Source organism: Bombus vancouverensis, chromosome 2 (assembly GCF_051014615.1).
Source record: "Bombus vancouverensis nearcticus chromosome 2, iyBomVanc1_principal, whole genome shotgun sequence".
Taxonomy (NCBI): Eukaryota; Metazoa; Arthropoda; class Insecta; order Hymenoptera; family Apidae; genus Bombus; species Bombus vancouverensis.
In genome coordinates this window covers 15,753,781-15,778,201 of record NC_134912.1, presented here as the reverse complement: position 1 = coordinate 15,778,201, position 24,421 = coordinate 15,753,781, and the positions used below count along the sequence as shown (strand labels likewise).

Sequence of the window (24,421 nt, the reverse complement as noted above, 5' to 3'; positions counted from 1 at the left end):
CACATAGGTAACTGTACTTATCAGTGAACAAGATTAAAACATGCTTGACGTTGATCTTCAGCTTCTGACAATTAACCCTTAAACAGTTTTTACGGTATCCTCAAACTGTAAACATTGGTCTTTCATGTCCGATACGTTTTTCAGTGGAAATACTTATTAAAAAATAAAAAAACTCACGTAACATCTTCAAACGTCCTAAATTAGGGTTATCATAAAATTTTTATCAAATAACCTCTTTTAGGCGGGGAAAAAAGCTTCCTGCCTCCTACATTGCGAGGAACTCAATCCGGTTGAAATAGCTCGGGCATGAAACACCCACCTTTACAGTTTAGGGGTTAATTTCCGGCTTTTTGAACATATGGTACAACTCTGCTTGATAATTTGTTATCAATACATGTGGAGCAACGATCAAAATCAAACATTCAATTAAATGAATTAAATGAATTATCAGTTAATCTTATAATACACATTTGTAAATATTCAAAATGGAAATATCAATGTGTCTACACATTTTAATTACTATATATGTGTTCTCTGAGCGAATTTGTTACACAGAAGATAGGAGAAATATTTCAAAATGAAGTAGCATTTAAAAAAAGGAAGAATCAAAGGAATAAAATTGCAAAGCTTTATTACCTGCTATTTACAACAAAATAGCAATTGCAATCAAGAGCACATATTTGTTCGTGCTTTTCTACTTCATTGAGAAGCTTATTTCAAATTAATAATAAAATTGAAGAAAATCAGGAAAAATCTAAATCGACTGCTTTCTTTGCTCTTAATTTCCCGTTCGTAGATATTTTGTATGAACAGAACGATATTTACCGATTTGTCTGATTACATTTCATTAGGTGATTTTCTAGGTCAGTCCTTTCTCTGCGAACATCGGCAAGCACGTCATCGAAACAGGACGATAAAGATCAAAACAAGTCTCCATTAATGATTTCCGATTTCACATTATCAAACTTACTAATCTAAATATCGAAACACTTTTCGCTTCGTCAAAAATTTTAAATGGCTTTATTGTACTGAAAAAAATAGAACAAAAAATTGATCGAGGAACATCACTAACATTATAAACTTTTTTCTACCTCGTTATTTCATTATTGTGTCAGATACAATACAGATACGCGTTTTATGAACGATAATTGACGAAACGAGGTGAGAATTCATGCTAACTTTTATTACCGCAGATGTATCAATTGAGTTGGTGGTTCTAATCGGTTTACCCGAATGAAATCCTGTTAGGAAGTGGTTAAACGAGATATGATATCGCGTCTTATTTATGTGGCGATCGTGGACGATCGCCAAACTGGCAAGGCAAAGACGTTGCCAAATCGGTTTTCACGGTATTACGACGATAGAAATAAAAGCACATTCCCCGGATTTGTAACTCTCAATTTCTTCACGATAACGAGTACTGTAAACTGATCTTGATCGACACGGTTTAATCCCTTGCATTCTTATTCTTTCTCCAATTGTGTCAAAACACTGTGTTTCTCAAAGTCTAATCGTTCGATGAATCATTCGATATTTTAAAAATTATCTTTCCAATTATCAATTTCCAATTTATCGAAAAACATTCCAATTAAAATATAACGAAAGATTAGTCAGAACGATAAAATCTAACAAAATCCACTGTATAATGTACTTGCATTTATTAGTAGATTAAAATTAAAATATTCATTAAAGAAAGAATATTCTAAGCTGAAAGATTTCCTTGAGATCTAAAGGCTGTAAATAATTGCATTTATAGTGAAGTGAAAGCAACAGCCGTCAGTTTGTTAATAGGTCACTTTCACTCGATTGGTCTCGTGTTAAAATTAAGAACGCTTTAAGCTCAATAATTAGAAACAAAAACTATGTTTACTCGGATAGCAATCCACAAAAGATTAAAACAGCATAATTTCAACCCTTAAACTTAGGGACAATTTTCATCTCATCGATGTAGATTGTCATTGATAAAAAATTTTATTAAATTTAATGTCTTTGCTCTTAAATTGACAAAAAGAAGTTGTTTCAGAAACAAGATTACAAGCCAGTCCATTCTAACGAATAGGAAACGATCACGTCGATCGCGAACAAACGATCCACCAAGTAATGCAAACTTCCTGCTTGTTGTAATCGATTTTTGTTAATCGTTTAAGTTCCATTACTTTACTGTGACTAACTTGGCGAAACTTCGACAAATGCAATGAAAGTTCGATTTCCTTCGATTTCGATTTGTAACTTTTATTTACTGGTTTGACCAATTGACCGAAACTTCTCAGATCTTTTTAATTCGATTCTTATTTAGAACTCCATTTATTTGAGATCATCGATAAATTGTTCACGTAATATGAACACACATTTCTCTTTTCGCTATCTACAATTTCTTATTCGAATAATAAGAATTCACATTGAAATAAGTAGAATCAATCGAAAGGAAGTTGTACCAGCTATCGTAAACAAGATTAAATTATATATTCTGTTTGTATTTGTTTTAAGATAATGTCACCGGTCTTCTTTATGTAGCTTCAGAAAATTAAACAACCTGATGATAAAGAGCTTTTCATACGACAAAATAATTCCACAAGCTGAACAATTATCTAAAGAATGTAAATTTTGTTACTGCATATTAAATTTCAAAAGTTAAATTTCTGCCATAACATTTATAGTATACCAAAAACAGTATAACCGTGAATCCTCTTTTCCCTAAACCTACGATAAAATTACACCCCCTCAAAGAAGAGCACATGTTCGGATACTTTTGCGATAACGTATCCAAGTATTTAAAAACATTTGCATATCGAAACTGCAAACTTTAACGAAATCCAAATTCTTTACCCTTTGTAGTTTTAAACGAAGGTTCTCGCGCACGCGTACAAAGAACGTCGACAAGTGTAGCAACTTGTCTGGCTTGCTCGATTTTTTTTCTTTATCTTCCACCAACACTTATTTACACGACACTAGATGTAGGAGAGAGAAAGGGGTAGAAAAAAAGGGACGAAAAGAAAAAAAAAGGAAAGGGAGAATGTTTGTCCTGTGACAGCGCAGTTTCAAAGCAACGTTATTTGCACCTCACACGCACCAACACGAACGAAAATGGTCTCCCGCGCGACGCACACCAACACAGTCGACGACAGCCCGCTTTATGTACAACTGTTTACCTGTCGGATACAATTTCAGGCTCGGATGTCTACAAAAAGCTCGGAACCTGTCCTCGAGGGGGGACGTCGAAAGCTCGTGTTACCTTCATGCGTGACTTGCTACGAAAAACGCGCTATTTCCCGGCATCGGCCGCGGCAAATAAAGGTGGACACATTTCATCGCCTTTGTACTCGCTACCGTGTAACGCGAACTTTCGCTTCTCTCTGAGAAAAACGGGGCACAATGACGCGTCATACGCCCGGCCGCGTAAAATAACGACTACTTCGCACGAGAAATGGCGAAACTTGGAAAATGGTAACGAACTAAACGTGATTAAGACACAGAAAATTAGCTGCCCAACGCTTGTTTGACGATTTTGGATGTCGAGGCGAGTTATTGCGTATCGAATCCGATTAAACCGAATAGAATAAGAATAAAGAAATTGGTACGATGAATACCAAATATTAAGTTTGAATTTGAATTAGAAGTTTGCAATTTATAATTTGTTATGTATATTTAATTTTAGTTCCAACTGTAGAGATTGGATAAATAACTGTAATAGGTTTATATGCATTTTATGTCATTCAAAAGACGAGAAGAAACTTCGTAATACGGTTAGAAAATTTTGAGGGTATTTCCACATCTGTATTATTGCTAAAACATTCTGGAAGTAAAGTAAGAAATTTTGCAAGGATATAAGTATAAAACTAGTGTTAATAAAGACTTCTAAACTGATGAAAACATCAGCGACAACGAGGTTCTTCAAAAATATTTTATTCTTTCCTTCTGACGTGTACATTCGAACGAGTTGGCTAGGAGCTGGCGAGAAATCGCAAAATAAAAGGCAATCTTACGGGTGCAACAGCAGATGGCTATCTCTGCCCGATCTCAACAAATGAGGAAACAATTGGACCAAGGAACAAGAATATCGCTGACTTCGAATTGGAAAATATGCTTCGTAGGAAATGAGACGGGTTTCTGGGAAATGCTGGCCATGACAAGGTAACCACCTGTTTTTGCCATTTATACGTTCGCAGCAAGTGTATTGCCGGATTTCGTGGTGCGAAAATAAATAATTCTGCTGCTTAAGGAAACTCGTAGCTCGAGATTTCTTATATTTCCGCTTTTATATCGCACTTCCGCAGAATTCTATTTATAAAAAATCAAATCCTAGAAAAAGAAGCTGAAAGTTTCTAAATGTAAAAAAAAAGAGAAAAAAAATACGAAGTGAATTTTAACAATTCGATATAGGTACTATCGCTATAGCCTCAAAATAAAATCAGTTAAACGTAAAGAGAGATACAAAAATAAAGATTGTCTATCGCCTATGCAATTGTCTGATTCCGTGTTAAAACATTTTTCACTTGGTCGTTGCCCAAAGGAATAACTTTAATTTCGCGCATAGTATCCATCACGATAAATTGAACCCGGAGTAGCACAGTCTCCAACGTTCTAAAGCGATTTCACGTAATAAAGAGAACCGTTCGAGTGATCCTGGAGGATTCAATCAAAGCTGAAAGGCTATCGATTTAAATGAAGTAGATAAATTAAGATCAGATCGGGGTAGGGAAAAAGAAAAAAGCGAACTCGAGAAAGGCGAGAAAAGGCGATATAAGTCGAGGGGGGAAATGTCAGGACGGAGGAAGAAGGAAAGAATCTGGGGACAAGGGAGTCGTTATCAGAGCACAGGAGAAGACTGATAAGACAAAAGTAGTAACGTGCTGGGTGGAAACCATTCCAATGGACCATTGAGTCCAAGATGTTCCATCCAGTTGCCGAAGATTCTCATGGGATGCCGATTTCTCCTATGATCACGTAATGAGGCTGACGAGACTCCCTTCTCGTTTCCTTCCATTTCCATTTCCTCTTTTCAAGACCATGTAGAACTATGGTCCGGCACGCGCTTAAAACTCCTTCAAATTACGAGCTCCACGATGCAGTGAAATTATCTAGTTCGTTGAACTGCACCGTTCTGTTCGCTGACATCGAATGAAGATCGCGGAAATCTGGCGAATCGCAATCCTGAAACAGTAAAATTCTGATTTTCTCGTTCATCGGATCGGTCGTTATCCTGTACTCGTCTTCGTCGTCAACTTTTCGACGTCGTTTTTATTTGCTCTTTGAAAATCGAGTCCACTCGAACATTCTTCGTCGTCTTGTTTTTGATGAAGTCGAATTCGGACTGGTACCTCGTCACGGCGAACAGGAAAATGTTGGAAGATATTTCCAGTAGCTAAAGGTAAGGGAGATTCTTTACGTTGTTTTAAGAAAGTGAACATTGCTCGGATACCTACGTTGTATCGTGTTTCCTTCACAAATTTTTTCACGCTCCTGCTTCAGGCTATTGTACGTATCTTCAACGAGAAGAATTTTTAAAATGCAAAAAGAGAGTATTTTTTTAGCGTTAGCCAGGTACGTAAATTTACATTTTAAAGACTTCTCCTTATTATCTTGTATCTTCGTCTATGTCCAGCCATATGATCGTTTGTTTTCGATAATATACAATATTATTTTCTATTGTCTCCCACAAATCCATGGTTCCATGGTTGGATTAATATCGAACAATATTTATACAAATATCGCATAAAAAAGAAGGAATCGATATAACCGTGATATATTGCAACGATTGTGTGACACGATGATATTCTCAAACCTCTGATATTTTTTTAAAACACGATTATTGATACTGACATAACCGTGAACTGATCGAATTAATAACAGGTAATCGAAACGAACAATGTGACATAATTGATTTAAAACAGGAATTTCTATATTAAAAGAAATATTTGCACTCATTCAAATATCAGAGAAGGATCAATGTTGGTGATTTTTAAAAAGAGAGCATAGAGAGTAGAGTGATTGGGTGATTTAATACTAAACCAACCGTCCAGGAAGATGAAGTAGAGGAGAAATGCGGTTCTACGAAGGTAAGTAAGTGGTTGTGGTAAACAGTAAAAAAAAGTAGAAGGTCCTGATTTTGAGGTAGGTCGACTGTAATTGGGGTGCGCGGTATCCCATTGTACAGAAAATTAGGAAGCGGATTTTATAGCTACGTTTTAACGACCCTGGTACAGGACTTTTCTAATTAAGAGCTTACCATCCGTGTTGTTAATAGCTTATTTTGTCGCTAAGAGGATTATTAGAAATTTTTAAGAGGTTTAAGCTTGCGAAGGGTTTTAGTTGCTCAAAGGGGTACAGAACACTAACCACGTCGAGATTTTGTTGCGCGCATAAAACGATAATTATTTCCTCCTGCTCTGCGTATATCTAAAAATGTTCGATACAACTCTCACATGTACGAAAATTGATACTAAAAAATAAATCGTTTAACAGAACGTCAAAAACATGACGCGTTAAATGATGCCGATCGCAAAACAATTGTGATAGACGCGTGAAAATAATTGACGAATTTAACGACGGATTTTTCTGTGACATGATATCAATGCAACTTGAAATTTCAAATTTCACCGGTACAAAAGTTTGACCGCGTATATGCTCGTTCGCGTTGAACACGAACGAAGGGATGGAACGAATACATCCGTTATTAGCTCGTCATACACGAGACTCGGATTAACCGTGTACTTTCCAGTGAAAGTTTCGCATATTATTCTGCGTTATATCGCGGACGTAGATAACAGAATGGCAGGAAGAGAGCGCGGCTTATCAAGTTCGTAGGTTGCAACTTTCTCGTCCGATTGATTATATTTTGAACAACCCAGGAGAGGTCGTGTTCTCAAACGTATAACAAAAATGGATCATTTATTTAATATATTTTAACTCAACATGTTTTTAATTGTATCTTGTGCCATTCAATATGGATAAGAAATTAATAATTTTGTTACATTTGTACGCTTTGAATTACTTAAACTTTTCTTTTAATGAAACATTTGAACCGGGTTGTGGTACAAAGTCCCATTTTTAAATATGTATATATTAGACATGTTGTAATGAATTGCATCCTCTGTTCTTTGTCTATAGAAACATTTTTCAATTAGAAACAATATACGGTATATGATATGGCAAACTCTGTTCTTTGTCTATAGAAACATTTTTCAATTAGAAACAATATACGGTATATGATATGGCAAACGTGTTCTAGGGTCGTACATGTTATCAGATACAAATTCTGTACGACAAATATTAATGAAACAATGTACATACCTATTTCTTATTAACCGATTCTTAGTTCATTTTAATAATGCTATTCCTAGGATTTCTAGCATTTAAAGGAAAATATCATCGGTATTTTTAACGTATCTGATAATAAATATTGTTCATGATCGTCTCACAGCAGAACATTAACGTGACAAGCATTAACGTGAAAAACCATCGTGCACGCACTCGAGGCGCTTTTTCCGTTTATTTACGAGAAACTTTGAAGGTGATGGGGACAGCCACGAGGAAAAAAGAAATTCGAGAAAACGAGTTTCAAGAAATTTCGCGAAAGATGTCCTCCCTGAAGATGGTCTTAAGATGGCACGTAAGAGCAGTGCACCGAAGGCTCGAGTTGCAGATCATTTATTTAGAAATCCGTCTCGGCTCTGACGACACCGGCACCGCTTCTAGCTCCCTCAGCAGCGAGCATCGACCCTCACGACCCCTGTTAAAGAGACACTCGCGAGGAACGTCGAGTGGAACAGGCGCAGGATAAACAGAACGTTTCCAGGGCTCTGGCACTATGTACCGGTGCAAGTTCGGACGGTGCTCCGTGTTAGCCTTTCTGAATCTATGTGTACAAACGCTCGAGAAGGAGGACGTGGAAATCTAAACGAAATCGTGACGGCCAGGGCGGATTTTCAGCGCAGAGAATAAAAGTACGATGAGTCGAGAAGTTTCGTAACAAGAAACTGCAATATCGTTACTGTCGTAGAAATTCGCTGACTACACGTCTGAGGAAAATAGCGAGACCAATCCTTTACGGTAAAGGATGTTTAAGTGTGTAAGTACAGAGTAAAAGTGTTTATTTGATGATGAAGTTTCCGATGAAAGTACTTGAAATTTTATTGAAATTCTAGAGAGACCATTGGTGCGTATATAGGGGATTGACAGGTTGACAGGTTGACATTCAACTTTTGTATTTTTAGTTCACTGCTAGTCTGTACTTGATTGATTTATATTTCTGAAATACCCCGTATAGAAAGATACATTAATATTGCAGGGTTTGACGATGATCCTGTGAAGATCACGATTGATCTGACACGTCACAATGTTATAGTATCCGACAATGCGTTTATTGAACAGCACTGAAACCTGTAGTATCAAATAACGGTCTATTAAAGGAATAGTCTATCGTTAAAGCCGTTACTTCCTTTCAATCATAAAAAGTCTACAATTCTCAAAAAATATATCCGTTTTGAAACAAACGATGAAAATGAAAAGCTTTCAAACAAATGCAGATTCCAAATTGCTCTTAATTTATCAAGTTACTCGCCAGAGGAAAGCAGAGACATTTTTCTATTCATATTTTCTACAATAATACAATCTCTTCTCGTTTAGCAACTTCCAACAACGTAAAGAAATAAATCACAGAGGAGAGAGAGAGAGAGAGATAAAGAGAGAGGGAGGTTGAGAGAGGACAGCGAGAATTTTTCCCTGCTCCCTCGTATCAACCTTCGTTCAATGACAACAGACGTTCCGACGTACTTCCCAAAAGCTTATCTCCCACGTTCCTCGACCAACAGTTCCAACTTCCAGCCCTCGAATAAAAGGGAGGAAGTTGCCACGTTGGTGGTCTCCGATCATCCTTCGTTTCGCGTTCTCCGCGTTTCAGAGTACGATTCGACTTTTCAACGTTGCTCGACTCAAAGCTCCCTTTTTGATCATTGTTGCAGATAATCACCTACGACCCGACCAGAGGCGGCGTATCCGTGGTCACGGAAAAGGGTGACATCACCAAGAGTTTTCTACTGGTGCAGGAAGCAAAGCCATCGGACTCTGGCCGGTACACCTGTAATCCCAGCAACGCTCAATCAAAATCGATCACCGTTCACGTACTCAATGGTGAGTAATTTCGATTTAATTACGGGCCGTCTCTTTACCCGGCTCGTTATCAAATCTAAACAGCGACGGTACTCGTAAATGGTTTTTCACATCGGATCGTTAGTGGGGATCCGACTCTTAAGCAAGATCTAAATTAATAAACGGCTTCGTTTTCTCGAATTTCTTTTACCAGACGTATTAATGGCAAGGGAACGCGAAGGCGAGTTTCCCCGGATTATTAATTTAAAATTGATGAACGTCAAACGAAGAATAGGAAAGAGGGAGAGAAAGAGTTTCAAACAGAGAACACGAGATCTGCTTTCGACACACACGTTTAATTAATGAATTCATTGCTTCGGTTTAACAGAATTTCCGTGTAAAACACCAACACGATTGCAACTGATGTTTGCACACTTCAGCGTATTTGTACGTGACGCACCATTGAAACGACTAAATGTGTAGACTAAACGTACAGACGTGTGCGCGTATGTAGTGTATCTACATATGCATGAGGAAGTATCCGAATGTAGGAACGTTAACACGATGGCTTCACGGCCTTAGTAACAAAGTCAGTTTGCCATCGTAATTAGCTCGACTAGATGGAATTAAAGTACACCCTGAAACTTCGTCGACTTCGACCGTATACATCTTTATGTCGCGAACAGCAGATCCCAGCCAATATACTTTGACAACGTATTACTAGTCGTATCGCGAGATGCGGTGCCTTCAGAAAATTTAAGTGTTGTCCTCTGTTTCAGGAGAGTATCCCGCGGCAATGCAGCACGGCGGTCAAGCCAAGCAACCGAGGCTCTACTCCCTTCTGCTCTGTCTGTGTCTGCTGCTTTACTAACCGTTTTATTCCGGAAACGCTATTCCCCTTCTTTCTTCGCGTGGACGAACGGTAAACGAAAGACTTCCGCCGTGAGATCCAACGATCAGGGGTCGATCGCTGCCCCATCGAGGAAAGTACGCGCGTTCGTGCAACCGGAAATCGCACGGTGCGGTGGTGCAGTGATCCAGCGAACACCTAACCACGACGCCGGTACGTCGATGAAATAGTGTATGCGAACGTTTGCGTCACGTCGACAGTCAATACGCGACCTCGTCGACGCTGTTAAAAGTTTCAAAGTTCGAGACGAACTGATGCGAGAATTACGTGACAGCCCTGTGAAAGCGCGAGAGTTGGCCCGAAACGTAACGTGGCGTCGCGGGTTCCGTATGCGCGCGATCTGAAACGAACTACGACGTCGAGAGCGACGATGCGGCAACGTTTCGACGACGCAACCAAGTGACTGATCGTAATCGAGAACGAACACGCACTACGCTACGTAATAGCTCTTGACACGAGAATAACGTTGTCTTGACAGTGGGTCGCGGAATGAAAAAGCTCGAAGCAGCCGTAAAACGGAGCAGCGAACTGAAACGGTGAAAGACAAAGAATCAGCGATCGAGAGGAAGACACAGAACGGAACAAGCATCGGGACAAGAGTGAATCGGAGTATCAAAGATCGTCTTTCCTTGCGTTTGAAAAGTGCGTAGATACGAAAAGGGGAAGATAGAAGGTAGACGAGTGAAAAAGAGAAAGTACAAAAAGAGAAAGCTATGTGAGTCATAGACCGACGGATTCGTTTTCGTACGTCGTCGGATCGAAAAGGGTGAATCGTTGCCACGCAACCGTAATTTTGATCGCATCCAGGGTATCGCGATGCTGTACACTAATATCGATATCTGTTAGGCAGAAGGACGATCGAAAGATCGTTAAAGATCGAAATGGTTAAGATCGAAAAGCTAATGGCCAAGTTCGATCCGCCTATAATCGCGTCCAAACTCGCGGCCTCCACGCTGAAATCGCTCAGCACCACTTAGTTCCGGAACTGAAGCCCTCGTTACGTCGATATTTATACGCGATACGCTTTCGATGGAAACAATGAGTTGGTGATCTCTCGTGCGACGAATGAAACTAAAAAAAAAAATAAAATTACAAAAAAAGAAAAAGAGGATCTCTCTCGATAAGAATTCTAGTCATGTAAGAATCAACTTCTCGAACTCACACGTTTTTTCTAACGGATTCATCTACTCTACTTTTCATTCGTTTCACCAACATCACGTTCTATTCAGTCGTTTCTCTTACGTGTCATCTATTTACGTCGTCTCTTTCTCGCTCGGTTGCTTTCAACGCCAACCGGTCACATGTAAGGCGGTCTAATTTACGAGACACGAGCATGATCGCGATCCACGTGTTACGTGGAACGGAAGTCAGTATACGATTAAGCGTAACGAATGAATTTCACAGGCTGACGCACGCTGGCGAAACTCGACTGCGACCGAGCAATTAATTTACCGTTATCACGACTCGATCATAATAAGTTTATTTACTTCGGCGACCGATACACACACACATACACCACCACGAGCAAATTTCCACCGTATGGCAAAACTGACGTTTCACGCAAATCGATTAATGCGGACGGTGTACTTACACACCACAAAATAAAACGCCTGTTAAAACGCCGAACCGAATGTGTCGTTGGCTTATTGCATGAAAAAAATACCCGCCAAGTTCCCAAAAAATAAATTAACAGTAGGATGAATCGATGTATTGTTCGATGGTTATGAAAAATTTATTTTATGCTATTAATGGACTCATTTTTATCTTCTTTTTGGTATCGTCATATTTATATAAATACACGCAGATGTAATTATTTTATCTCTCTGTAATACGGCATTAAATACTTTGAAATGTTATCTCGTTAACCCACTGCACCGTCGATACGATGGGTAAATATTTTAATAGCTAATCCTGAGAGAAGATGTTTTATTTGGTAAATTGATCAATCTGATCGAAACGTTGTAATTTATACCGTAATAATCTCACCAGAACGAAATTGAAGTATCATGCAGAATATCCAATATAATGCAGAATATTCATGCAATTTTAACGAGAGTATAAATTTTATTTTTTTTCACGAGCGTGAAACGTAGATCAATATCGCGTCTTTTTTTTCATACCCAAGCCGAATGATAGTTTCCAAACAATTTATTTCAAAACTCAATTGCAACGTGCGTCTTTTCTCGTACGGTAATGCTCGAAACTGCGAACTCGCATTTTCATTGTTCCTGGTTTTAAAAAAATCGTCGACGGTTGTGTCGAGAAAGTCGATTCGAGGAATCGATCGCATAGAGCAGAGCAAAAGAAAAAAGAAGAGAAGCGAACGGGGCCAAGGAGTAATAGACCGAAGCAAAATGGAACGGATGGAACACTCGGTAGAAGGTATAAGACGCGTTAAAAAAACTGCTATGAACGTATTTGTCTAATCGATTGGCAGAACGTGAACGAATAGGATGCACGCGGTCGAATTAACTTTCCTAATTTGCTCCCTTCACGAGCTGGCTATTCATCATCGCCGAGCAAAAGTTCAACTTCGAAATGGAATTTGGTATAATAGCATCCGTCATAATCCGTGTCACTCACGGGATAACAACGTTGTTCCTCGTAGCAAATAAAAATTTATTTAAATCCATTCACCTAGGATTTAGCCTGAGAAAAAGTTAGGTCAAACGAACATTTATTCATGGATTGTTATAAAACTTTTAAAAGCATGTAATTTTAGAGACAACAACGTTACCAAGAGCTTTTCAAATATTTATGTAACAAACGTTTTTAATCGTTAATTCCAAGTTCCTGGTTTTTCGAATTTCATTCTACAAATGAAATTGTCTTCGAATGCTTTCCAATTACCAAAATAATCCTCTTCGGTTTCTGAAATGCACGACGGATTAATTAGAGCAAACGGTTGGTGGTCTTCTCTGTGTAAATGCGGACACACATAAAAGATGATTTTATGCATTCTCGATTCGATTTGATCTTTAAAACTCCGGAACATTCATATTCGACGATGCGTTCAATCCCTCCACTGCCAACAACGATGAACGATATTCGAACAAAATGCAATAAAAATAAATACGATATAACTATCGTAGTAATCGTGCATCGATATCAGTATTTCTCGAAAGATTGCATTACTCTATCCACATATCAATCATACGAGCGATACTAACGTCGCGAACGTTTCAGAAATAATATCGCGAATGTTTGAGAAATTGAATTTTTTTCCACGTCGATTCGATAATTTTAATCTTCCATCGTTCTTTGGACGAGAAAGTGCACACGCGGATTGAAATCTGACTGAATTGCAGAACAATCGTCAATTGCAAATATGTATACAACAATTACGTATGAAATCCGAGCCGATAATAAATCTCGAACGCTTTTATACTCGACACGATTTTATATATTGACCTTTTAGGTGGGATCTTTTCTCCCGCAATAATGGAAACGAACGATCAGCCGTCGATACGAAAGAAATGCAAAATAAATTGGAAATGCCGTTTCTTAAGTACGTCCGTAGCCAATCGTTTGTAACGCAATTGGAGAATAATAAATTCGATGCAAAATATCTTCTTAAGCGAATAAATTAAATTTAATGGCGGTTTAATGGGTGAAACAGGCTCGATAAAAACGATCGGTTCTTTCTGTCGTTGAAGCTCATACAAAACAGGGAAACGTCAACTAATCGGTTTTATATCAAAGTTTATCCTACGGAAGCACAAATTATCCGTTCCTCTACAATTTCATAATATATTTGTTATATTATAATTATTCTATTATACTACCAACAGGTAAAGCTGTGATAATTTATTTTATTTGTAATACACAAAATGATTCGTTATCCTGTTGTTTATATAATTTCATAGATCCATTAGCTGTTTCTAAGAAATTTCTACCTGTGAATCTAACAAATTATTCGGTACGAGGAAATTAAACGAAAATGGACTTACGCTCTTCTCGAGATTGTATGTTCTTGCTCTTCATATGCAATCAAATTATCGGAATAAGTATAAAAACGAAGAAGAAAGAGCGAGAAAAACTATGAATAACGAATGAACAGGAATCGTGGCGAATATTTTAATCCGAGGACCTAGCCAACGAAACGAAGGTCGAGTAATATCTACTGGTGAACAAACGTGATTAAAAAACTTTGCCTGGGTCATAATGCAGCGGGTTGATTACATGTAAGAACGTTTCCCTGCTGACTACGCGAATATAATCGCATCTCCATAACGTCCACGATATCATGTGAACCTCGCGAGAAATAATGATTGCTGGTTCGAGCTTGATTTTGGCTTGTTCTTACCTCTTCCGTTTCATGGTGTGCTGTTGGATCGCGCGCGATTACGGTAAATTTTTTTTCCTACCTGAAAATCGGACGATTTCTCCACAAAAGGGGGGAAGGAACGGAAAAAAGCATCGAGGGAAAAGAGAACGTGAAACGGGTGAAAAATAAAGGTTGAAGGAAGGGAACGAGAGAGAGACGGACAGATAGACAGACAGAGAAAGAAAGAAAGAGAAAGAGACGAAAAAAAAAGAAAGAACATAGGAAACAGGGGCAAAGACGGCGGTGGCGGCTGCAACAACGCCGGCATTCGCCGCTGCTCCGCCGCCATTTATCAAGCTAAACGCGAGGTGCACCGCATAATGTTCACGCCGAGGTTCTCCACCCTCGGCCCTTGAGTGGAGACGCCTGCATTGCATACTGTGCTCATGTATCGCCACAGAAATTCGTGTGCTCGCGCGTACATCTGCACACTAGTGTACACACGCAGACATACCTTCCCAGAAACGCTCGAATTACGGACGATTAAACGCTGACCGATCGGAATCGCTACCTGACCGTTGCTCTCTGCTTTCACGATCGCTCATCCATTGTAGTACTAACATTAAAGGATGACTCGATACATTTAACGTGAATAAACATTTTAGAATTATTTGTAAAATAGTTTTGCTTCCCTTCTTTCGAACGTGAGATTGAAAGTAGATGATTTATGGATGATTCTTTAAATCTTTCTTTTTTGTTTCCTATTAGTGGTAATATATTGTGAAGAAATATTATTTTAATTGTAGCCTTAAGTTTGGTTTCTGGTTCAATATCGCTGATTATGTTTGATCCTTCAATATTTATCGATTATTAATAGACTATCTGCTTCAACATCATCCAAAGATTCATAAATATTTAAGAAATTATGTCTCCATACGACTTTCTCTTAAGGAATTATCGAAATAAAAATAAAAAACATACGAAAAGAATTGACAAGAACAAACAAGTAGAAATTGAAATTTAATTTCCTTCGATACGAAAGTGCATTATACATCTGTATACCGATGGTACCTGATAGATTGATATCGTGGTATACTCCATTTCGAATTAATTCCGGAGCTAATTAACAGCTAGTCGTGGGTTAAGATTTGATTTATGAAATTACGAAATATTAAATGGTCATAAATCATTAATATTACTATACTATTTTACTGGATGTAGTCGTACTTCAGTTTCGGATAAACTCGTTAGCTCTTGATACCTGTTAACCGCGTTTAGGAATAATTTATGACTATGGAAATTCATGTCCCTCGAAATTATATCTTTGTTACGATGGCTAAAAGGACGACGCGACGCGATAAAGTGCGCCGTGGTGCAATACAAAAGCTCGTGGCGTTATAAAATATTACGTTACGATAAGGCGCTATTATTCTCGTTTCATCGCGTTAGATATAATGTTACATCACTGGCATAAATTAATGAATGGCTATCGTTTGTTATTTAGTAATATTTTATTCTAAGAAAGACGTCCTGGAAATAACTGACATTATTCTTCATTATCATTATCGTACGAACAATATGTTGAAGAGAAAATACAGAAAATTATCCATAAAATTTCACCACGTCGGAAAATTTTTCATCCCTATAATCTTCGTAAATTTCGTTCGTTGATAAAATTCTAATTGCAATAATTGCAGTCGAGTATTGGCATCGCTGTATTATGCGATAATTTAATAGCAAAAAAGAGCTTACTTCTCCTTCAATACAAGAAAACGTACCAAAAGGAAAGGTGTAGATCAAATAGTGATGTCGAAATAAAATGACTGCGCGACATGCAAGAGAAATTTATCGATATTTCCATCCGCGTTCCCCTTTTTACGAATATCACGAATAGTTTCCATGAATACGAAACGAAACAATATCTGCCGTGCAAGTCCAGCACTCTGTCCCTTCTTTCAGTGTCGGGAAAATCTGCTTTAATTGAGAACTAAATCTGTTTTACTCGAAGCTAAATGAAAATATTTGCTTTTTGACGTTGAACTCCCTAACAAACATCGTTATTTTACTTGCTCGGAAAGTATAAATATATATATATATATACATATCGTCGTGCAAAGAGGCACGTGTATATATACATATATGCATGTAATGCATGTGTACAGAAAGAAAGAGCCGTTGCAAAAGAAGAATCAGAAGAAGCAGGCGACCATGAAAAGACGTCTCTGCCCAAAGGAGAGGATATATATCTCGGACTTCTTCATTTAACGACGCGATGGTCAGTTCTCGCAGTATTCGCCACGATTCACAAGCGTTGGAATAAAAATTCATAGGATTTTGCCGGTCTGAATTATGAATGCGAACGTTTTAATCATTGCCACGACAGTGGCGGAGAAATGGTCGGGTCACAATTATATAAACTACCGTGTATCATACAAATGCATCTAAACTTTTGTGCCCGTGTAATTTCCAGGTTATACGGGAAACCAGCAACCGGTGTAGATTATATTGAAAGCGTTCGTGGCTCGGTATTGTTATTTCCATGGTCGTGCCGGTGACACTAAAAATAACGTTTATTTCTGCCGGCGATAAATACCGAAGGAAAAGCTCGGACGGGAAACCGGCGAAAGGAAAAAGGAAAATATACGAAAGGACAGTTGCTTGGATAAACAAAGATAATACCCGAGCCCGACCTTATTGATCGTTTCTCGTTAACGCGACACTAACCGTCTACTACTTATTTTCGTAAACGGTCGTAGAAGCTTCCACATCGTTCAGCGTGCAACGTGTGCGCACGATCAGCTGACGCGAAGAACCATTTAGCGAAAATAGAAACGAAAATACGGATCTGCACGGAGGAGAGAAATTTTGACAGTGATTCATGCCTGCGTGTAACCTATTTCTATTCGATTCGCTATCGAAATATTCTGCTTTTCTTTCCGATATTTTTTATTTCTCAACCCTTTTTTTCATACCGTCTACTTTTTCCTTTTTTATTAAAAGAAGTTAAAACGAAGGGTAAGCGACCCAGATTAAAAGTGAACTGGAAACGAAAAAGATTCGAAAATGTGTTTTACATCGTACAAAGGGAGCGTAGATAAAGATGGGAAAAAAAGAACGTAGGAAAATGAGAAGACGTCTGTCCATAAAGAGAAGGATAGTACTCGTCTTGCTTTAACGACCATAGCTACATCACGCTCGCCACGTCATTTATTCCCCGAGAAATGAAGATATCGCTAAAGAAATATGTACATATTTGTCTTTTGTCACGGCCTGAAAAATAATCACAAATAGTGTTGGCAAGCTGCGGGAACCATAGCCAGTTGACTATTACTCTGTCGTCGTGCACAACAGGGAATAACGAACGCGAGACAGATTTTAACGATCGTTTTTCTACGTTTGTGTCTTCCTGAAAATTCATTTCAATAGATCTATAGCAGGAAATTAAAGATGATTTATAATTAATCAAAACTATTTAAACATAAAAAATAACTAAATAGAATACCAGTGGTTTTATAATTTTATATTTCATTGCCTTTAAACTAAAAAACATTTATCTAAGTAGTTTCTTGTTTATACTGTGTATATTCTGAAAATTGTTTTCTAACCGCTCGTAACTTTGAATCTCATTAAATTAGCTGCTTAAAATGATTTCTTCTCATAGAAATTATTATGCGGAAAATAACAAATAATAAATTACTATCTTAGAGAACTATCTTAGAGAATATATTCGGAAATAAAATATTAAACCACGTAAACTACGATTGCAAAATATTTTTGATTATTACTTTTGTTACGATAACCAAAAGCTAATTACAGGTTTGATCTTATTACGTGTATCTGACATAAAGAACAGTGTATCAGATGATGCGACGCATTAGATCGATAATGCATTAACTGTACCCGGGGGGTGTGTGCAATTTCATACCGCGTTAATTGACGATTAATTTCAAATTTGCAATTTGGAACTTATAACTCCAACTTCTATTTCATTATCGTGCATGTTAGGACGTGTGCAAAATCGATGAATTATTTTTGCTCAACAAAAAGATACATATCTCGTCATTCATCAAAACACGTACAACTTCCAACCATGACTTTTAAAAAATATACCAAGCAATGTTCATTTTTATAATAACAGTAAAACTAAGTATTTTTCAAAAGAATCGCTTCTATAATACGATTCTTATACTTCATTTTTCTTAGGATCAAAAAGACCAAAAAGGCTGATTATTAGAGATTAGTAAATTGGAAAAACGAATTCTGTTTATTTCTAAATTGTTTCTATATTATCCTTTATATGCATACAGCGATATCCAACATATTTTAGTTGAAAGAAAATTTATTTGAGACCGTAAACAAGCTGAGAACCAATAATCAACGTATTCGAAAATTTCAGGTAATGGAAGCGTACAGCAATTTAATCTTGATATTTTTGCTGTATACGTTTGCCTGAAATGTATGGCTATTTATGAACGAGCAAGATTTCAATTTACAACTTCCATAATCATAATAAAAAGACGTGAACGTGGTCTAGAAACGTAATTTGCATCGGTATGCATCACGTAATTCGCGATGAATTTTCTCTCGACGTTTATGAGTAACGTTGAAAGAAATGTTATTACGAGTTTGGAGTAAAAAGACATTGACAAGCTTTATTTCATTCCGACGAAAATCTAGGAAATATCTTCAAGTTAGTTTCAATTTATATGACTTTTCGACAATTGAAAGATTATATTATTATTAATTTATTTAAGAGATTGTGTTGTCAAACATGTTAATTATATGCACAAACCTTTCTTACAACCTATCTCGGTTATTTATATTCGTATCTTATATTTCCTTTAATATAACTTTCTTAATAAATCAAAATAAGTTAAACCAATCAGACATACCAAAGGAATCTTAACTCGACGACTAAGTAACTTACATTAAACGAAATACTGCAATTGTCAATATATATCGACAACTACATTACACGAATACTAATGATATGATCCTACAAACTTCAAATGTCTAACTATAAACGTCTGTAACCACTTATCGTTCGACCATTCATCTACTGCAACTATTTATCCTTCGATCACACCAAATAATATATGACACCATAACTTCGAAAATTCTTCTATCTACGGCATGCATAATATCACGCAATAACATTCACAAACTTTTAGAAAAAAAAGCAGGTAACAGAATCAGTCACGGCTGAAAAGAGACAAATTATACCGGGTTCAGAAACACATTTATCATCGTAGCCAATCTAGAGCGAGGCGTGGATGTATTTTTCGTGTATACTATTTCGGTTTGCAATTCCAATAGGTAAATCACGGGGAGCGGTGTGCCAAATGTGTCGTTGCAAACTGGATTAGTATTCACCGCGACACGCGAGCGACCAAGAGAAATCTACATGCCGTTTTATAAGCTTGGCGTATCGTGCATCGAATGAGAAACAACCGGAAGATTCGTCAAACATCGCCGTACACCGGTATCGAAAGCAATTTGCCTATTTTATCGCGAATTTACAATGCGTTTGGTGCAACTCGTTTCGCTTGTGTTACCGTTGAAAATTCCATCGTATTCGTATTCGCACGCGATTCAAACGTCCAATCAGACTTTCACGCTATAACCGTGCTCTACGTTTTTACGGGATCGTTGTAAACATTTTCTACGAAACGTGTATTCAATAATAAACGTTTAATTGATCGAGCATTCACGATAATGCGCGAAATTGTCTGAAGAAGGAAAGACGAGAACGCGTTTCCGACATTGCGATCAAGTGTATACAAGAACTCGAAACAATTTATCATCGGCTGTGTCCCGGGGTTAAATTGACACCAAGTGATACATACTTGAATCGACGGTGTTATTTGCGTATGTGTGAAACGTAAAGGGTCAACGGCGGGCCGTATAACTCTCTTCCTAACTTCGCAAATCGTCGTGGAAATCGTACTCTGCTGTGCATTGGAGTGTTCTCGACCCTTTCGCGCAAGAAAGAAAAGTATAGTAAAAATGAAGTTAAGATATGAAAAAAAAAATGTATACACGAATTTTGATAAATTCATCTGAACGTTACTTCAAAGGGAAAAAAATATCGTAGTCGTTACTTATAAGAGAAACTTACTGATAAGAGAAATTTTGTATATGTTCGATTAATTAAAAAAAAAAAAAGATTTTATCCGTGAAAGGGTTGAAAAGAGAGGAGACAATAGGATTGCCTTTTCATCACTTCAGCCGATTCGTATCGACGAGTTTCTAAACTAGTCTGATTAATCGACGATGATTAACGATCAGTGTACCTTCCTCGGATGTAAATATGTATGAAAATACCGTTTAGTTGTTTAGTTCGCTTAGACAATATCTAACGACGACGACATGCCGCATGACTGTTACACTACGATTCATTTTGTACGATACGCTGTATATGTATATTTTGACCAACCGACGACAGTTATTATTGTAATCGTTAAACGAAAGGAGAAGAAAAAAGATAGAAAAGAAACTATGGGAGAATTTGGCGTGAACGTGGAAAAGAAAGTGAAGGAACCGACTGTAATCACCTATCAACGTCGAAAAAGATAAATGGTGCGTCGTCTCACGATATAATCATCATGTAACATAAGAGCTCTGGTAGTTTGACAAATCGAGTGTAAAAGAATTACGTCTACACATTATATCGATATGCGTAAAACTATACACCCGTAAACTAATTGTAACACAACATTACTGTCGTTGTAACGTTATCGCCTAGTCAGTGTAAAAAAATACAAAAGGGAGAGAAAAAAAAGAAAAGCAAAAGACAAGAAAAAAGAAGGAAGGACAAAGTGAGAGAGACACTTAATTGGAACCGTATCGGGAGAACTGTGAATATATATTTACCCGTATACCGATCGTTACTACTCGTGTGCACGCGCGTGTGTATGTGTGCGTGTGTGAGTATGTGTACGTCATTATGAGCGTTTTCCTCGGAAAAATATGAAAATACAAAAGAAAGAAAGAGCGTGGAAGAAAGGAAAAGGGAGAACAAAACGCGTGTCTGTGATTGTGGCTTTTCTAAATCCTTCGCAAAAGCTGTATCATACAACAGGTAGTGACGGCCGACTATTTCTAGCAGGCCGGTAAAGTCAAAAATATTCGAAAGTCGCGCTCATAACGGGGCACACCGTATGAATAAAACCTCTCGCACTCTCGCGGTGTTTCATTTGTCACACTGACTACGAAAGGAAAATGTTCGCGGCTCTCTTACGAGCCAGTTTGCCTTGCTTTCGTTTCTCGGTCATGTTTTCGATCGTACATATATTATTTTCTTGCGCCGATACTGTTGGATTTTCCAGTACTACGAAGAAGGTGGACACAAAAAGATGAATTTTTGGTAATTATTTACATCGAGATTATAAAATTTCGCGATTCGAAAGATATTGAGATATTTTGTCAATCTCCTGAGAAACTTTAGGTACATACACGGCCGTCACTGCAGTTTAGTTTCAGGCATATGTAGATTTAAATACGAAGATCATCAAACATCGAAAGTAAAGAACTCGTTATAGCCTCTGTTCGAGTTCTATTTCATTAACCGTGTCGATAAAAATGAAAATTTGTATAGATATGCGCAGTCTAATCAGGTTAGCAAGTGTTCCAATATTTATGCGCGAGAGTGCGTATGCAAAATTGCCGAGAACATTAATGTTGACTTTTAAGACCATAAATATCAGTGGAGCGTAAATCGTTGTAAATAATTGCTGAAAAAATGGCGAAATTCCTCCGGTCTTCAACGGGAAAAACCGTCAGTTGGGTTGTTAGTTTTACAAAAATTAAATTGGAGTATCGTCCACCGAGTCTCCGTTTGCCATTAAAATTCATACCCGTGCGGTGTTACGATTTATGATACAGCGATTGCTGTCGAGCTGCGGAAAACGTTTGCGTTTCTTTCTACGACAAACAAACGGCCGCATCGTGCGAGGGAAAGGAGGCAAAAGGACAACATATGTTCGAGCGTGTGCGCTCCGAGCGAGAACGGGTACGTGTAAATAGTCGTTAGAGCTGGCGTCGCACGTCAAAACGAACAGGGAGGGTGGAAGAGAGAGAGAGAGAGAGAGAGAGAGGGAGAGAGAGGATAAAAATGGCATAGAGAAGGCTACGGACTGAATCCAAGTGGTCTCGGACCGCGATCCACGGAAAAACTTTCGCAGATTTCGAGGGAATAATGGATCATCGCGCGATGAAAAGGAAATTAAGTCGTAAAGTTTCCACTCTCGAATCTGCGACGCTTCTCCCCGCGGCACGAATAGACTTCTAATTGTGAATATGTAAGTAAGTAGAGTGAGAGAGCCGGGTAAAAATGAAGTTTATTCGAGAAATTAAGAAGCTTGATTGGAAAGATTATAGAAGGTAAGAAGGCGTGGTGAGAGACGGGCTTAATTCGTTCAATGGAGCCGTTCGTTTCGTTAGAAAGAGAGGGGAAGGCGGCAGGGAAAGTGCAAAGAGATGAGAAACGAATGAAACGCGAGGAAATAGGAATAAAATGCGAATAAACGAGGGAAAACGAGGAAAGGAGAGTCTGTATATTATTGCTCATCGACACGGTTCGTACAAGCGGAATTGGCCCTTCGAACATTTTCTAAAAGTTCCCTCTAATGTAGCCGCGTTCTCGCTAAAAATTGTTTTCCGTGATCGTTAAGTTTCCTCTAATCGAAAAGAACAATTCTTCGTGAAAAATTATCGATGAACCTATCGTTACTACTCGAGATTACGTCTATGCACGTGAGACTAATAAGCGCCATCGATCCATTCGAATATGACTGGAACAAAACGGCTCGTATTATTCTGTCCTCGATTAATGGACTGCGATATCAATATCAATCTGCCCGCATTTCATTCGTAATTATTCATCTCGTGTCGATGTTGCAACGCTTCCGACCGAATATCAGGAAAGCATTGATCACTGGTACCTACTCGAAATATGGGTCCGTTTGCATTTTGTTACTCGTTGTTTTACATCTGGCATGCCCTTTTGTATCGTTTATTACACCGCACTCGCTTCGCGTTGCATATCATTAACCTGCGTTCACGGTGTACCCCTTCGAGTATAATATGTTCATCCTTTCTATCCGTATTTGTTCCCCTTGGACCTCGAAATGATTTCGATTAGCAAAGCAGGGATTTGCGGAGCAACACGCTTGTTATCCGGAGAACATCGAAACACGTATTACCCCTGAAACGTGTATTCCAGTTTGCTGTCAGTGCTGTGACAACACTGACAGGCTAGTCCTCTATCATATATACCTTGAATAGCCAATAAATCGAATAAAAAGCGACCGCATTGTATGAATTTCGTCCGGCTGCCAGTTCATACCACGTGAGCCGCTTTCGAGTGTAAGAATCGAACAAAAAAGAGAAAAAAAGAGAGCGAGCGAGCGAACGAGCGTGTGTACGTGTGCGTGCGAGCGTGTAAATATTGTCGAATTACTTCAATTAATCGAGACTCGATCGACACGAGCGTTCACTTTAAATGTAACGAAGGAAAAACGATGTAAGCTAGAATATAACGTCGCACTCGACGCGAATCGAAAAGAAGACTCGATTCACTTGTACATCCACTTTAGGTTTTTAAGTTAACACCAATCGACTGCCAATCTAGGGCACGGCGATCAACATGGAACAAAACGAACAAAAAATGAAAAAAACGAAACGACTTTCACATCTGTTTTACATCTAACGACAAAACTTCTTTTGCGTTCTCGGACACGCCGTACCACTTATAGATAGGCTAAAAATATACTTATTAAGTGTTTCGTCTAGCCTACGATGTATATTGTATCTATAATCAGAAATAAATTATCGATCGTAAAGTTCCACGGCGTTCTCAATGTTCCCAAGGATTAATATTTGCTTGCGACAGCGCGTGCCCTGCGATATTGAAATTTTCAACGATTCCTTCGCCGAGCTACGAAAGGATATGTTATTATTCGCGGAACGAAATAAAAGCGTAAGGCGAGATCTACGAGCTATCGTTCTACGAGAAAAAATGACAGTTTTATGGACAAACGATAATGGTAAGTATACGGTGTAAATGTAACGATAGAGAGTGAAGAGTACGTCAATTCGGTTTGAATAAAATATCGAAATTATTTCAAACAAATATTCGACTGTTACATGGAATATCT

The 24,421-nt window shown here is 38.1% G+C and overlaps 2 protein-coding genes across 7 annotated transcripts in view; one reads left to right on the top strand and one right to left on the bottom strand.

The window, feature by feature from the left end:
- The window catches only part of LOC117162847 (neurotrimin), a 476,077-nt gene extending 451,971 nt beyond the window's left edge, over positions 1–24,106 (top strand). For 2 of the 4 annotated variants that reach the window (XM_033344845.2, XM_033344843.2), the window contains exons 6-7: positions 8,961–9,129; positions 9,870–24,106. In XM_033344845.2, the coding sequence (XP_033200736.1) occupies positions 8,961–9,129; positions 9,870–9,958 (258 nt within the window). In that variant the 3' untranslated portion in view covers positions 9,959–24,106. Of the gene's footprint in view, positions 1–8,960; positions 9,130–9,866 lie in introns of all 4 variants that reach the window. The other 2 variants (XM_033344844.2, XM_033344842.2) reach the window with 1 other exon arrangement.
- LOC117162845 (myelin expression factor 2-like) overlaps positions 1–24,421 on the bottom strand; it is a 93,771-nt gene that overhangs the window by 42,957 nt on the left and 26,393 nt on the right. The gene's annotated exons all lie outside the window — the stretch shown is intronic.